Source organism: Lissotriton helveticus, chromosome 1_1, assembly GCF_964261635.1.
Source record: "Lissotriton helveticus chromosome 1_1, aLisHel1.1, whole genome shotgun sequence".
NCBI classification, from domain to species: domain Eukaryota; kingdom Metazoa; phylum Chordata; class Amphibia; order Caudata; family Salamandridae; genus Lissotriton; species Lissotriton helveticus.
The window spans coordinates 323992460-324007720 of NC_136057.1; the positions used below are offsets into that span (position 1 = coordinate 323992460).

The window sequence follows — 15261 nt, forward strand, 5'->3', positions numbered from 1 at the left end:
CCACAGAGTGGAGGGGTGCAGAGTGGAGGGGCGTAGAGTGGAGTAGAGTGTCGTAGGGTGGAGAGGGATAAAGTAGCATACAGAGGAGTGGTGAAAAGTAAAGTAGAGAATAGTGTCATAGAGTGGGGTGGCTTAGAGTAGAGGGCTATAGAGTGGCGTGTATTAGAGTGGAAGGGCCTATATTAGAGAGGCGTAGAGTGGAGTCTCGTAGAGTGGAATGTCGTGGTGTGTCCTAGAGTGAGGTGGCGCAGAGTGGAGCAGAGTGTCAGAGAGTGGCACAGAGTGTTGTAGAGTGGAAAACAGCGGCAAAGAGTGTTGTGGAGTGGTGTAGAGTGTTATAAAGTGGAGTGGCATAAAGTGGAGCATGGTGACCCACAGTGGAGCTGTGTAGAGTGGAGTGTCGTAGAGTGGAGTGTTGTAAAAAGCCATGGAGCGGACTGTCGTAGAGTGGCACAGAGTACAGTGGCGTAGCTCAGTGTGGCATAAAGTGGAGCATGCATGGTGTGGTAGCGCCCTGCCATTACAAACAACACATTTTTAATTGAAATGGCCATTACATCTGCATGCACATTTTTACTGATAAAACTATACAGCCCACAAATGTTAATGTGTTGAAATAGCATCATCTAGTGTATTGATTTGTTTTGAACGTTTTAAAATATTTGTATCCACCACACTTCAAAATTACAAAAATAAATTGCTTCATTTGTGCTTTCCTAATTTTAATATAGTTTGAAATATTTGTAGTGTCGTTTACAGACATTTACATGTTGCTGTGTGCCTCTCCAACCCCTTGTATCTAGCTAGATTGTCACATAAATCCTCTCACTTTGAAGTCAGTGAAAGAAAAGTACACGCCAAGCACCCTCGGAAGTGAGAGCTTGACATTTGACCTTTCATTGAATGCACAGCAAATCTGACAAGCTAATAACATAATTTAAAGGCTTGTTTACAAAAAGGGAGCACTCATTGAATAATACATGGGGCGATTGTAAACAGTTATACTCAACTGCCGGGACAAAGAAAAGCTGGCAAGCTGGCAAATAGAAAGCAAGCAAATGTGAGTTACAAACCACAAAGCCAATGGTAAGCAATTGGCAGAGTGCATTCCTATGTGAAGCTTTCAGAATGTCCCCAAGAAGTCTTTGCAAATCAGACAGCTGCACTGTCTGGTGGGCTTCGACTTTAAAAAGAAAGTGTAGAAACAGGACCAAGTCATTGGAATAAGAGCCAGGTCCTTGGATGATTAGCACACATCCCACTAAACACAATCAAGACTGGTCCTGTACAATAATGAAGAACTGTGGACAATTGACCTTGGGAATCCTGGTAGCAGGGAGAAGCATCTGGCGCATGTGACCATGATTCCTGGATACACTATGATCACATACGTCATGGACAAACATCATAGTTGCATAAGGATAACAATGGGCATTTATAGACAATATGTAACTTTGCCAGTGGAAAAAAAAACGTAACTCCCCCAATTTAGCCAACTAAAGCAGATTTGATGAACCCTTCTTATTCTCATTAGATGTACCACCATAGATTGGCCCTGGTTAAGCTTGGCCTTGATTTTCAACTTTTAACCTCAACATTTGATTTATCAAAATGTTGTGCTTTTGCATCCACCTATTTGGGCATTCAACTGTTTAAATTTTAAATAAGTATAATTTTTACTAACTGTTTCACTGATTACGCTCACATTTTTAACTTTTAAAGAATGTATGTATTTATTTATTTATTTATGTGTTTTATAGAGTGCGAACTTGACCCGTTAGGGTATCAGAGCGCTTTACAGGAAAACATAGCCATGTACAGAATAGGCCTAGCATCTTCCAGTTACAGATCAAATGAGGGAGAAGGGAGATAGGGCACGTATTTACAGATTAAATATCCAAATACTCAAGACGAGCTAAAATATTTACAGATTACGTTAACCAATGTTCACGACAAGGCCCCAGGTTTCTGATGGGGTAAGCTAGATAATCCGAAGGGAGGCAATAGATGGCCATAAATCAAGGCCATAACGGTGGTGGAAGCAAAGTTTAAACGATTAATTTACCCATAAGGAATGTTTTGGCATCCTTCTTGAAGCGAGTCAGAGAGGGTATTCTTCTGATGTCAGGTGGGAGAGAGTTCCATATTCTTGGAGCAGCCCCGGTGAAAGCTCGGTTGTAAGTTCTTTTCTCCGAAAGCGTGCAGGTTCGAGCAGGAGGTCTCTGGCAGATCTGGAGTTTCTGATTCCTCCAGAGATCACAAGTTTCTGCCTCAGATATACAGGGGAGTTAGAATATATAAGGCCTTGTGTGTGATGCATGCTACTTTGAGCTATATTCTTGCCTGCAGGGGAAGCCAGTTGGGAGCTTTCAAGAGCGGGGAAATATGGTTGTATTTCCTTGTGCTGTTGAGAGGTCTGGTGTCCCCGCTGAGGCAGGCTTTTAGCGGTGCCAGGGGGATCTTGGGTAGACCCGAGAGGGTAGAACAGCCATGTTCCAGACTAGAAATGACAAGTGCTTGGACTGCCATTTTTAGGTCTGGAGCATCGAGGAAGGGTTTCAATTTCCAAAGGTAGCTCAGGTGGAATCTGGCTGATTTGGCCATTGAATTGATGTGGTCCCGCATGTACAGATTGCTGTTAAAGGTGATTCCCAGGGATTTGGCCGAATCCACGATGGTCTGTGAGCAATTCAAGGCTGTGATAGCCTTAATCCATGATTGAATCTCAAGGTTGGTGTTGGGCAGGGCGATCAGGAGAAATTCAGTTTTCTTTGCGTTGAGTTTGAGTTAATTGGATGCGAGCCATTGGACAGTGAGTTTCAAGGCTTCGTTCAGGAAGAGGATCTCTTCGAGAGATGAGGTTTTGATGTAGATCTGAGTGTCATCAGCGTACATATGATAGGAGATATTAGCAGTGCGGAGTAGTTCGGTAAGCGGTTCCAGGCGAAGATTGAAGAGGGTGGGGGAAAGTGTTGATCCTTGAGGGACTCCAACCGTGATCGGGGATGGTGCAGATAGGTTGCCGTTCACAAGGAATCTCTGGGACCGGTTTTGGAGGAAGGACCTAAACCATTCTAGAACAGTGTCATCCAAACCCATCCTGAATTTGAGCCGTTCGTTTAGTTTTTCATGGTTGACCGTGACAAGGCCGAGGATATGTCCAGGAGGATTAGGAGACAGGTTTTGCCTTGGTCAAGGACTTGGAGAGCATCATCAACGATGGGGAGCATAGTGATTTCGGTGCTGTGCCCTGGTCTAAATCCGGATTGGAAGTCATCGAACAGGTGGAAGTTGTTGATGTGTTGACTTAGCTGCTGCTGCTGCACACATTTCTCCATCACTTTGGCTAAGAGGGGGATGTTGGAGATGGGTCTGAAGTTGTCAGGGGAGGCTGTATTCAGCAACGGCTTTTTCAGAATGAGGAGAACTTGGCCGGCTTTTAGAGAGTCGGGCTTCTTTCCCTGCCGAAGAGAGGCGTTAATTATTGTAGTCCAGCTAGGAATAATGGATTGGGCGACGGCAGCTAGGCAGTTGGAAGGGAGCGGGTCATTAAAATGGTTCTTAGGGTTTAGGGAAGATAGGATTTTGGACACCGAGTCATCGTCATAGAGTTTGAAGTCAGTCCAGTGAGCATGGTTTTTGGGTGAAGCCTGTGGAGCGACATGACAAGAGGAGGCGGGTCTAGAGGTTTTTGAGGGTATGTGATGCAGTTCAGTTCATTTCCAAGGACTGAGATTTTGTCAGCGAAGAAGGAAGATAATTCCTCTGAGGATATAAGAGACTTGTGGGTTTCTTTTGAAGTTTTGGCCAATTTATTAGATTGGTGTTTGACCAGTTTGAAAAGCTTGTGGGGTCTGTTCTTGGCCTTCTCTAGTGAAATTCTGAAGAAGTCTTTTTTGGACTTGAGTATGTTCCTGCTGTAGGCTTTTCTGGCCTGGCGGAGGAGTTTTAGATGTACGGTAGAGGGGTGCTGCCACCAGGATCTTTCAACTTGTCCGAGGACTCTTCTCTCGTTGGTAAGGGATCCAGGTAAACAAGGGCTTTCTGTCTTTGATTTGGGTTCTTTACAGCTTTAATGGGGCTAGATCAATCAATCAATCAATCAATCAGAGTCCTTGTAAAGCGGGCTACTTACCCGTGAGGGTCCCCAGGCACTGAGGGGAGAGGGGGGTGCTGCTTCTGCTCGAAGAGCCAGGTCTTGAGGAGTCTTCTGAAGGCGAGTAGGTCTTGGGTCTGCCGTATGTGGGTAGGGAGGGTGTTCCAGGTATTTGGCGGCGAGGTAGGAGAAGCATCTGCTGCCGGAGGTCGTTCGTTGGATGCGGGGGACAGCGGCGAGGGCGAGGCTGGCGGAGCGGAGCTGGCGGGTGGGGCTGTAGTAGCTGAGTCTGCTGTTCAGGTAGGCTGGTCCGGCGTTGTGGAGTGCTTTGTGTGTGTGGGTGAGGAGCTTGAAGGTGATCCTCTTGTCGACGGGGAGCCAGTATAGGTCTCTCAGGTGGTTTGATGTGGCTGCGGACGTTGACGATCAGTCGGGCGGAGGCGTTTTGGATGCGTTGTAGTCGACGTAGGTGTTTGGCTGGGATTCCTGCATAGAGTATGTTGCCGTAGTCCAGTCTGCTGCTGACGAGGGCCTGTGTCACCTTTCTTCTTGTTTCGGTCGGTATCCACTTGTAGATCCTGCAGAGCATGCGAAGGGTGTTGTAGCAGGAGGAGGAGACGGCGTTGACCTGTTTAGACATGGAGAGGGAGGAGTCGAGGATGAATCCTAGGTTGCGTGCATGGTCGGTGGGTGTTGGTGCTGCTCCCAGTGTGGTTGGCCACCAGGAGTTGTCCCAGGCTGAGGGGGTGGGTCCGAGGATGAGTACCTCCATCTTGTCTGAGTTCAGCTTCAGACGGATGCTCCACATCCAGTCGGCAACGGCCTTAATTCCCTCATGTAGGTTGGTTTTGGCGGCGTGTGGGTCCTTGGTGAGGGAGAGGATGAGCTGGGTGTCGTCAGCGTAGGAGATGATGTTGAGGTCGTGATGGCGGGCCACTTGTGCGAGGGGGCCATGTAGACATTGAACAGCGTTGGGCTGAGGGATGAGCCCTTTGGGACGCTGCAGATGATGTCGGTGGCTTCGGATCGGAAGGGTGGGAGGTGGACGCTCTGGGTTCTGCCGGAGAGGAAGGACGTGGTCCAGTCAAGAGCCTTCTCTTGGATTCCAGTCTCGTCGTTGTTGATGTTGGACCAGGAGGTTAGGCGGTTGGCGCTGGTGGTGTTCACAGGGGAGGTGTAGTCTGGCGTAGTCGGGGCGATCGTGGTGTTGAAGTTGTCGTGGATGTCAGCGATCTTGCGGTGGAAGAAGATGGCTAGTGAGTTGCACAATTCTTGTGAGGGCGGGATGTCGTTGGCGCTGGGGTTGAAGAGTTCCTTTCCGATGCTGAAGAGCTCTTTGCTGTCAAGGATGTTTGAAATAGTCGCAGAATAGTGATGGTTGAGGCCCCTGACTGTTGTGATATGCGACGGGGGGCGGATTTGCAGCGAGCCTCGAGTTCCCTGCGGTCCAGGATCTTAGTGTCTCTGATCCAGCGTTTAGGAATCACCGGTTGCGGTGCCCTTGTCTGGTGGGTGCCAGGTAGGAGAACGGTGATGGCGTGGTGGTCAGACCAGTCGCATGGGTCTATAGAGATGAGCTTGACTATTGATTCTTTGGAGATACTCCAGTCAAGGGTGGCCCCTTTTGAGGGATTTGTTAGTGAGCAGGCTTGGAAAAGTGTTTCATTCAAACCCATGCTGCTGTGGTGGCGAGTGATTTGGTGACTATGAGAAACCTTATTTTCCAGCTGAGGTGATTCTAAACTTTTCCTCACTGCTAGGTTCTCTGTAAATCTCTTGCACATGCCTCTTGGCTTGGTATCATCTGTGAATATCAGAATCCCTTGCATTATTGTTTAATGTGTGTACTTACCCTATGACTTCATATCAGCTTTCTCTTTAAGTATACATTTCTCTACTTATATTGGAGTGTCCCTTCCAACTTCAAAGTAAAAGTTAAGGCCCAGCAAAAAAACTAGCTTGTATCGATGATAGACCTCATAAGAATGCATATGGAGGAGATAAGGGATAACATTAATTTGGTGACAGCCACTGGTTAAAAAAGTTACTTACCTATACTACAGCACAGGTATACATTTCCAGATCCACACAGTGATAGGATCTGTCCTTCTCACTAGCCCCAAAACCCTTTTTATATTGTGTTTTACTATTTTCTTCAACAACTGAATATGCATCTTAGATTGGCACAACACATTTTGATTGGTATAATGTGTGTCACACAGCAAAGCCGCACCAGTTAATGTTTTCTGTGAAATACGTTTTTCTGATAATTTAGCTGGATGCGGAAGAAATCTACTTTGGCAATATCTATTTTGCGACATGCCTCCCTTGGATTGCCGGACTCTAATCTTCAAAGACAGATTCATAAACCAAATGCCTTATCAATCACTTTGTCACATTTAAAGTTGATTAAGGACACACACAAGCAAAATGATAACATGGTTTACTTGGAAGTCTGATACCACCTTAAGGAAGAAGCCAGATTGTCTGCTTAAGACAACTTTCACCAAGTACACATTTAAAAAGAGTTTTTGTGGTCAGTTGTTCTGATTCACTACCCCTGACTGCTAACATAATGGTGTCTAAAAATGTTGCTATCAAACAATGTTACATTTCATTAATGTAAAAGGCTTAAATGCATGAGCCATGTGTTTAGACAATAAACATTCTCAATTTTTAGGTCAGAAATAGTTTCCTAACTGGAGCATACATTATCCTGAAGCCCTCACAGATGTCATTAAATTATGGCATGCTGTAGAACAGTATTTGATCTGGACTTTTTCTGTATGCTGTTGTAGCAACCACTATCACCAGAGAGAGAACTCATATGACTAACACCTCGAGTCCCTCTTTAGAAATGTATGGTGGGGGATACCCTCTTGATTTTAAAAGGACCCTCGCCCACCAATCACACTGGTGGCATGCTTAATCCTTGGGTCCTTACCCAAAACACCAAGTGTGTTTGGGTGGGCTTTATGATATTGTCTCATGGATCTCTTTTAGTATGTTAGGGGGTCCTAAAATTGCTCGCAAGTTCCCCCTCTGAAGACTATTTTATTCAGGGTACCATTAGCATGGTTAAGAACCCAAAATGATGTTCTTAGAGTATACAATGAACTCCAACATTTCAGATGTCCTGAGATGCTGGAATACATTGTATACTCTAAGATCATCTTAAAAGAGTTCTGCTAGACAACAGAGCCCGGTTCGCAGGTCACGGGGCTCAGTGTGAACAGCACTCACCTGCTGCTCACCGAAGCGTAACTCGTGCACGTTTTCTGGCCGTCCGAGCCAGTATTTATTGAGCTGCCGGCTCAGTGCTCTAGTTAAAGAATCGGAAAGGGATGCACTTTAAAGATAACAAGGTATGCACTCTACCCTGTGTCTTGAGGGACACATAAACCATTATGAACCTCATTTGAAAGTATCCCTTAATGGTGGGGAAATTAATCGTTTGACTCTGATTTCAATTCTAGATACCTGGTGACTTTAGAGTGATTCAAGCCCAGGATCACCCATTTAGCTTTGAATGGTTTTTCTTAAACATTGTGTCCACTAGGGCCATTTGTTTCAAGTACCAGACAACAGAGCCCAGCCAAACACACCAGCTACCAGGATACAAAGATGAAGCATGCCTCCAGTGTAAAAATGTGTTAGTCATATGTGTTCTCTCTGTCTAGTGATAGTGGTTGTTGCATGTATTAGAAGAGGAGCAAAATCACAAATCTTGCTTTTAACTCCCCACTTTATCTTGATGTTAAATTGCTGTTGTAGCAGTCAAATGAACTCCGAGTGAATGACAAAGTACAATATTGCCTTCGCTTGAAGCAGCAGACAAGGGCCACAGATATGTTTCTTGGAAAATTAGAGGTCTTGTGAAAAGGTCTGATGCCTATACTAACAATCAGAAGGAGCCCTCCTGAAAATGTGAGGCCTTTGAATTTGGGTGCCAGACCTCCCCTAAATCTTCTACGGTACATAAGGTTTAGTGAAAGTCATATGTGTATGGCAATTGCAACAGTTCTGAGTAGCAGATCTGTTTAGGCCATGGAGAAGGTAACAACATTATTACAGCACTCAAGGTATGTAATCTGTATGATTTTAATAGCTTCAGTACAAATGATTTTAGACATTACAACAATACATGGAGCAGAGATGATGCTACATGCTGGAAAGAAGCAATTTGCATTTGTGTGTGGTCCCAAACATGTCTTCTTCTGGTGTTTCCCTTGAATCAATATATACAATAAATTACATTTGGACTCCCAACTGTGGGTCAGTGCAATGCATGTCGTCACCTTGCCTGCTTTCTGATGGGAGGACACTGTAACATGTTTCACCATCACACAAATTCCATTCAGCAAAAACTACATTATGTGCTACAGGGTTAAGCAACACAAACCAAATTACTGTATACCCTGATAGTTCCTCAATCTACTGCTACCATGTATTTGTGACCACTAAACCACTTCCTTTTTCACCACGACGTTGTTGTTTTTCCATCTGTTCTTCTTTCCCCGGAGGGACTCTTTTTGGTTATGTACATATAGTCTGGAGGACGAGTCCGCTTCTTTCTCATCTACCTCCCACATTGTTTTTCTGCACTAAACCACTTCCTCATCTATGTAACAATATCATTGTGCAATCCAGTTGTTTCAGTTTAATTTTAGGTTTGTCGGGATGATTGGTTTCTAACTTACTACAGCAGGATTTATTTAACTAATTAATGAATTTATTAATGTATGGAAAGTGCTAGCACGGTGTTCCCCTATTTGAGGATGATGCTAATAAAATTAGTTTAGTTGAAGGCTTCACCGAAAAGTTCGACTTTACTGATTTCCATCAATTGAATGTGACTGCCTTCAAGTCATACCCAAAGGCTGATGGTTTTCATGACTTTTGGGGTCTAGATTCTTAAGGATCTTCAACCATGTTTTAGTGTGTTGAAGGAGTGTTATTAGATCAACAGAGAGAAAGCTGAATGTGCACTCCTGCCTGGTACTTAATAGAGCACCAGATGTTGGAGGTAACCATCACTTCTGGCCAGTATCCTTTGTGAAGGATGCTCAGTGTTTTACATTTTAGTATGGGTTCCAAGTGGACCTAGGAGTTTTTCAAGAATGGCTTGACATGGTCACATCTCTGAAGGTGTAGGTACATTTCAGATAACTTCTTTTAAGCTCTGTGAAGACCAGTGAGTTTTTTAGGGAGATTACTGTAGACAACATTGCAATAATTCAGGTGTGCCATTACTATGGCAGGAATTAGCTCTATTTGGCGATCAGTGCGCAGCCGCGGGATGTTTTTCTGCAGGAAACACAGTTGAAACGTTGTTCCCTTAACAACTACATTGAGACAGCAATAACATTGAGGACAGAATAAGTAGGTAAGTTAGTGGAGGTATCAGACTAGAAGGCTATTTAGAAAAGAGCAACTGAAGGTCAATCCATTCTACAATTACAACTTCAGTCTAGGATCCATTCAAACAGAGGGAAGTCTTGTTCGTCAAATGTCTGACATCGGCGCTCTTTAGCTGGAAATTAGTCTGGATATCATCAGGGTACATTGAGAACTGTCCCTCCTGAAAATGAAATACATGCATCAGGAAAAGCATGTAGATATAGAAAGGAATGAGCCCTGTCTAGTGAACTGTACTTTGTGAACGGATGATACAATGGAATTGCACAATATCTTCTGGCTTTGATTATGGGGAAATGATTAGGTCTAATTTAGGGGGCAGGTGTGATACCCTTGCCAAAGGCTTCACACTCTGCAACAGAATGTTGTCGAACATTGTGTCACAGGCTGGCGACAGGTCCAGCAGAATGGACCTTTCGGCGGCCTGAGACATACACTAGAGGCAAACCAAGCAAAACGCACTCCCATGATCTGGACATGTGATATGTCAAAGAAGAAACTCTAATCAGATATATTATTATGTTACCTTTTTAGTGCTTTTTAACATAAAGAACATGGGGCTTTCCCAACTAAAATGTGTAGGCAAGTGTATGTGAATGGTTGCAGTTTCTTGACCTGCTTCACCTCTAGCCTGCACAGAGGTTGTCACACTAAAAGGGCAGCTCAGCATCTCCACTGGCGTCTCATTCTTCAGTCCCAGAAGCCAAGCTGTGCCTCATATACATATTTTCAGATTCTGAAGCTAAGTAACCCAGTTTAATGCAAAGTTGATGAACCAGCCCAGGTACAAACTGTATTTAGATATAATCAGCTGCCATGTACGTTTGCCGTTGCGTGGCACAATGTCATGGCTACAAGAGCTGGAAAGAGCCACACATACACCTTTGTATAATAAACAGTGCAATCATTATAATGAACACACTAATACATGGGTTTGAGCACATGTACTACTCAATAAATGCATCTAAACACTCAAAGGATTTGACACTGTCTTCACACCAGTCACTTTACATCACACATTGCTGTGGGTCACATGGAATAGAGGTGCACCACACATAGAAGTACAAGTAGTTTACATAGAGGCATGCAAGTTTTCAGAAATATGTGCAGGCAGTCATATAAAGTATTCACACGGATGTGCATGTGTACAAGGCACAGATGTACAGACATTTGCACAAAGATATTCACAGGGGTGAAGCACAGATGTGCACGGGCTCACACACAGATGTGATGCTATAACCACAGTGCAAAAACTCACACACAAATGTGCATGTGTGTGTCACACACAGATGCGCATGCAGTTACCTGAGGTCTCTTCACCTTAATGATCCACGTTGGGGGCACGATGACTGCAGCGTGCGCCCCCAGAGAGCAGGGCTCCTCAATGTGATGGAGCAGAAAGCAGGTTACCTTATTGTGGAACTGAAAGGGAAAAAAGAACTGATGAGCTAAATGGAGTAAGGGAAGACAAACGAGAAAGAGGGGACATAAGAGACATAAAAAGAAGCTGTGGCATACAGGGTGAGAGAGAATATTTTAAACAAAATGATTTTAATAGTCATGAAGAGAAGAGTAGACAGTGTTGTCTGATAGAATGTCAATGCTAAAAATATAGTGTGGACAGAGTATTGTATCAAAAATATTGAGGATCAAAATATCGAGAAAGTAAGTGCATATAGATAAGAATAGATTTACTATTCTTAAATCTACATCTACATACCTTGAAGATATATATCGTCGAGACACATCTATGTAGAGTTAAGTATACTAAAACTTTGCTTACCTATAGAAACTGACCTTCACCATATTGCCTTCCTGGATATTCTTCACAAAATATTTTGCCCACATGATATTCTGGACTCGATATTTTGTACAAACACCATTTTAAGAGCAGAGTTCATGGTGTATAACCTTTATAAAAGAAAATCAGTGTATGCATACTAGAAAATCAGGGGTCAACACAACTATCCCGACAGAAGACCTAATTTAAAGATACACAGCTGTTGAATCAGAAGAATGTACCACTGCAATGATGATGAAATGTAAAGGTTTGGGTATTTAAGTTTGGACACACTAATGTACTTTCAACATACCAATGTGGGTTGCTTGTAATGCGCACTATCACATGTAGTGGGGAGTCATTCGGGGCAGTATGTATAGGTTCCCACATCAATTCCTGACAATGGCCATCTATTGAGTGGAATGCCACATCTCAAATGGCATTTTAAATTTTAAAATCCAGCGCCCGGAAACCCTCGGGGTTATAAGCTGAGCTATATAAATCCATAGAACATAAAAAAAATTCACTTTTGCACTTTTAGGAAATGGCAGAGAATTCAAGCACCATTTGTCAAGCTTCTATTTTGCTATTCCAAATGTGATTGTGTTGGCAGATCTGAGGTAGCCAGCGGGAGTGTGCTTCTGAAATTTCTGAGAGGAATGTAGAGCTATTGACAAAACATATTTTAACCTCAGACAAGCAGATTTGAATCTGATTATTTGGCTACTGAGAGCCAGTGCAGTTGTTTTCTGTATTTGGAGGCAGTCAGTCAGCCTGAAAGCATACACCTCGGGATTCCTGCAACCCCATCTGAGGAGTTCTGCATGGATCCTCCCTGAGCCCCACCCTCTTCAACCCATACGTGAACCCTCTAGCCAGCATCATCGGCTCTCACATCAATGTCGTCTCCTACGCCGACAACACGCAACTCATTCTCTCCTTCATGGAAAAGACGGCCAGTAACCAGGTCAAGTGTAATGCCTGCTGGCCTGAAATAGCCCACTGGATGAAAATCAACTGCATTGCCGGGGCAATGAGGGGGCAGCCAGTGGCTGTGGTGATGTCAGGGGCAGATGCATGGTTCAGCCAGGTTTATGTGAGGAAAATGTGGTTTGGTGCATTGTTTTGCAGCAGATGCCAGATCTCTGTGGCGTGTTTGGTGAGTAAGCAGGCGCTGAGGAGCATGCATGAAAGTTTGGAGTGTTTTGTGAGTGGTTGCCAGTCTGCATGAGTGTGAGAGTGGGGTGCTGTTTGTGTGAAAGCAGTGAGTGTTAGGTATGGGTAAGTGTATAAAAACAGGAATAGTAACATTAGAACAATGCTTAAAGCTTCACCTAGGCTAACTTTAAGTAAACATACAGTGGCTAAGGTAGATCAGCTTTAGCTATCATTTATGGATCTCAGTAGTGCTCTTGACAGAGCCAATCAGTCCAAGTTGTGGGACATCCTATCCCATATGGGCATGTATAAGACCTTGATTGACTTCCTCCATGGAATGCATGTAGAGGTTTTAGCGTCAGTAAGATATTGGGCTGGAAGTGACTGGGCCAACCAAATTCTGCTCGAATGAGGGGGGTAGCAGGGCTTCGTCCTTGCTCCAATATCGATTTATTGTATATTAATAGTCTAAATGCATGTGTAATTGCTAACTGTAAGGACATGCCAGTGGTGTGCTAAAAACACATACCGTTGTTAATGTACGCAGATGACACAATTTTAATGCCAAGGACCCCTGACGGCCTTAGATTCTTAATAAAAACTTTTATAAGTTTTATGTGCTCTCTTAACCTAGATACTAATTTTATCAAGACACATTATGAAGTTTGGAGTCAGAAGCAAAGTAAAATGTGCCCAATCCTCATCAAAGGCATACAGTGGGTTAGTCAATTCCCATATTTGGGCATTCATTTCGATTCACTTAGCTCCTGGGCACACTGTTTTATGGCCAGGTGCTTAAGATTTAACCACTTCGACGCTAGTGACAAAGCCAGCTCGTCATGGGTTTTACCTGCCCTGCGCTCATACGAGCTGGCTTTGTCACAAACAAGCCATTTATACTTCTTCAGCGCACAGCAGGTAAACGCGGTAGCGCTGAAGCAGTTAACCAGTCTGTGGGTGCCACGTTCAGCTTTGCCCGAAGGGTTTGGGGAAAAAAAACTATTTAGGCCCTGCTCGAAATGTATAAACGGAAAGCAATCTGGGTCTATCATAACGCACACAGCCTCCAGACTTAAAAAAAGCACTTCTATTGGCATCTATTGGGACTACTGCCTACCAATCCAGATTTTCTTCTTACATGAGTTAGTAGGGCTAACCTATGTGGGGCAATGGGTGAAACTTGTGTCTATCTTGTTATGGTTGGCTATCGGGTCCAATGAACATGCACCACTTAATAGACAAATAACTGAAGACTGTCTTACTTGTGACCAAGGCCACAAAATTTCATGACTGCAATACCTTAACTCAACAGCTGATGACCTTGCCAGATCCTTTCAGCAGGCCCCAGTTGATAACACGGGGTCAGACTACATGGGTTAAAGACACGTTTATTTCTTTAGTGACTTTAGAGAACACAAAGTCATCTATTCAGGATTATCTTATAAGCAAAACATAATTGGCTATGGAGCCTTATTTAGACATAGTTACCAGCCTGCAGAAGAGCGCTCTACTTGTCAGATTTTGCTTGGGCAGTATCCACGGTCAACTTAACGTTCTCCTGGGTCAATTCAATCCTACGGACATATTGGTCTGCCCTGGAGAAGAATCGTCGCCACAAACACTTATGCACTTCATATGTACTTATGCTCTTTTTGTAAACCTTTTACACTACAGTTTTTAGTACCAGTACTGAAAAACAATGATTTTTTTAAATGCTATAGGTGTTTTTTATTTAAATCAGTCATACAATACTGTAAATCCATGTTGTTTTAACTTTTACTGGTGTGTATGTTTTTGGGATTTTTTTTGTTCATGGAAAGTTGAATGCAATGTTTATTAATTGTGCTTTTACGAATATTTGTAATAATCAAATAAAGAATATATTGATTGATTTATTGACTGACCACCCAACTAGAGGAAGTCTAGAACCCTCATTACAAGTTGCACGTCACTCAGGCGATTGCATCACACTGTAAAATCACATGCGATTTTACCATTTACATGCGGTAAAATCGCCCGAGTACCTTCCACTTAAGAGAAAACCGCAAGAAATTGAGAGTTACAATATGGGGCAAACTTTTCCAGCCAAAAACCCACTTGGAATCTCCAATTCCATGTGCTTTTACTGCATACATTTACCAGCTGCTGTGAACAGGTGGTAAATGCATGTGGGTTCTGGGCCATGGGTGGGGGATGAATTAAGGAGGTAGATGCTTTTATGCTTTTACTGCATACATTTACCAGCTGCTGTGAACAGGTGGTAAATGCATGTGGGTTCTGGGCCATGGGTGGGGGATGAATTAAGGAGGTAGACGAGGGAAGGGCCTTTTGTTAGCAGCAGGAAGCATTGTATGTTTCCGCCATTGTAAAACAAACCTGCAGCCAAAGTCTCATGCACATTTTCCAGCTGTTTTTCCAGAGGGAAACAGGGCCAGATTAATTAATACCCAGGAAATCCAGGTGCAACAAAACGTAACCACTAATAATCAGACGAGCGAAATTAACATATTCAATTAAGCATGTGTTCAACTCATTACAACTGAGTAGTAATTAAGCCCTTCACCAAATGTACAGCCGTTCTAACTAATGGCAGAAGAGCACAGACAATGTATGGTGATGGTTGTTAGAGAAAGAAGACTACATAAAAAGTAAGGACATGTATGTGAGTGGAAGAGGACAGCATCAAATGTATTGCCATGCATGTTGGTGGCAGAAGATCAGAACAACTTCTTGGGCATGTATGTGAGTAAAAGAAGACCACATTCAGTGCATGGCCAACTGTGTGAGCGGGAGAAGATGCAAACAAATG

General features: G+C 43.6%; 1 protein-coding gene across 4 annotated transcripts in view; it reads right to left on the minus strand.

Moving 5' to 3' along the window:
- The window catches only part of DGKI (diacylglycerol kinase iota), a 679239-nt gene that overhangs the window by 459519 nt on the left and 204459 nt on the right, over positions 1–15261 (minus strand). For 3 of the 4 annotated variants that reach the window (XM_078671812.1, XM_078671824.1, XM_078671828.1), the window contains exon 8: positions 10820–10936. In XM_078671812.1, the coding sequence (XP_078527938.1) occupies positions 10820–10936 (117 nt within the window). The remainder of the gene's footprint in view (positions 1–10819; positions 10937–15261) is intronic. The other variant, XM_078671815.1, reaches the window with a different exon arrangement.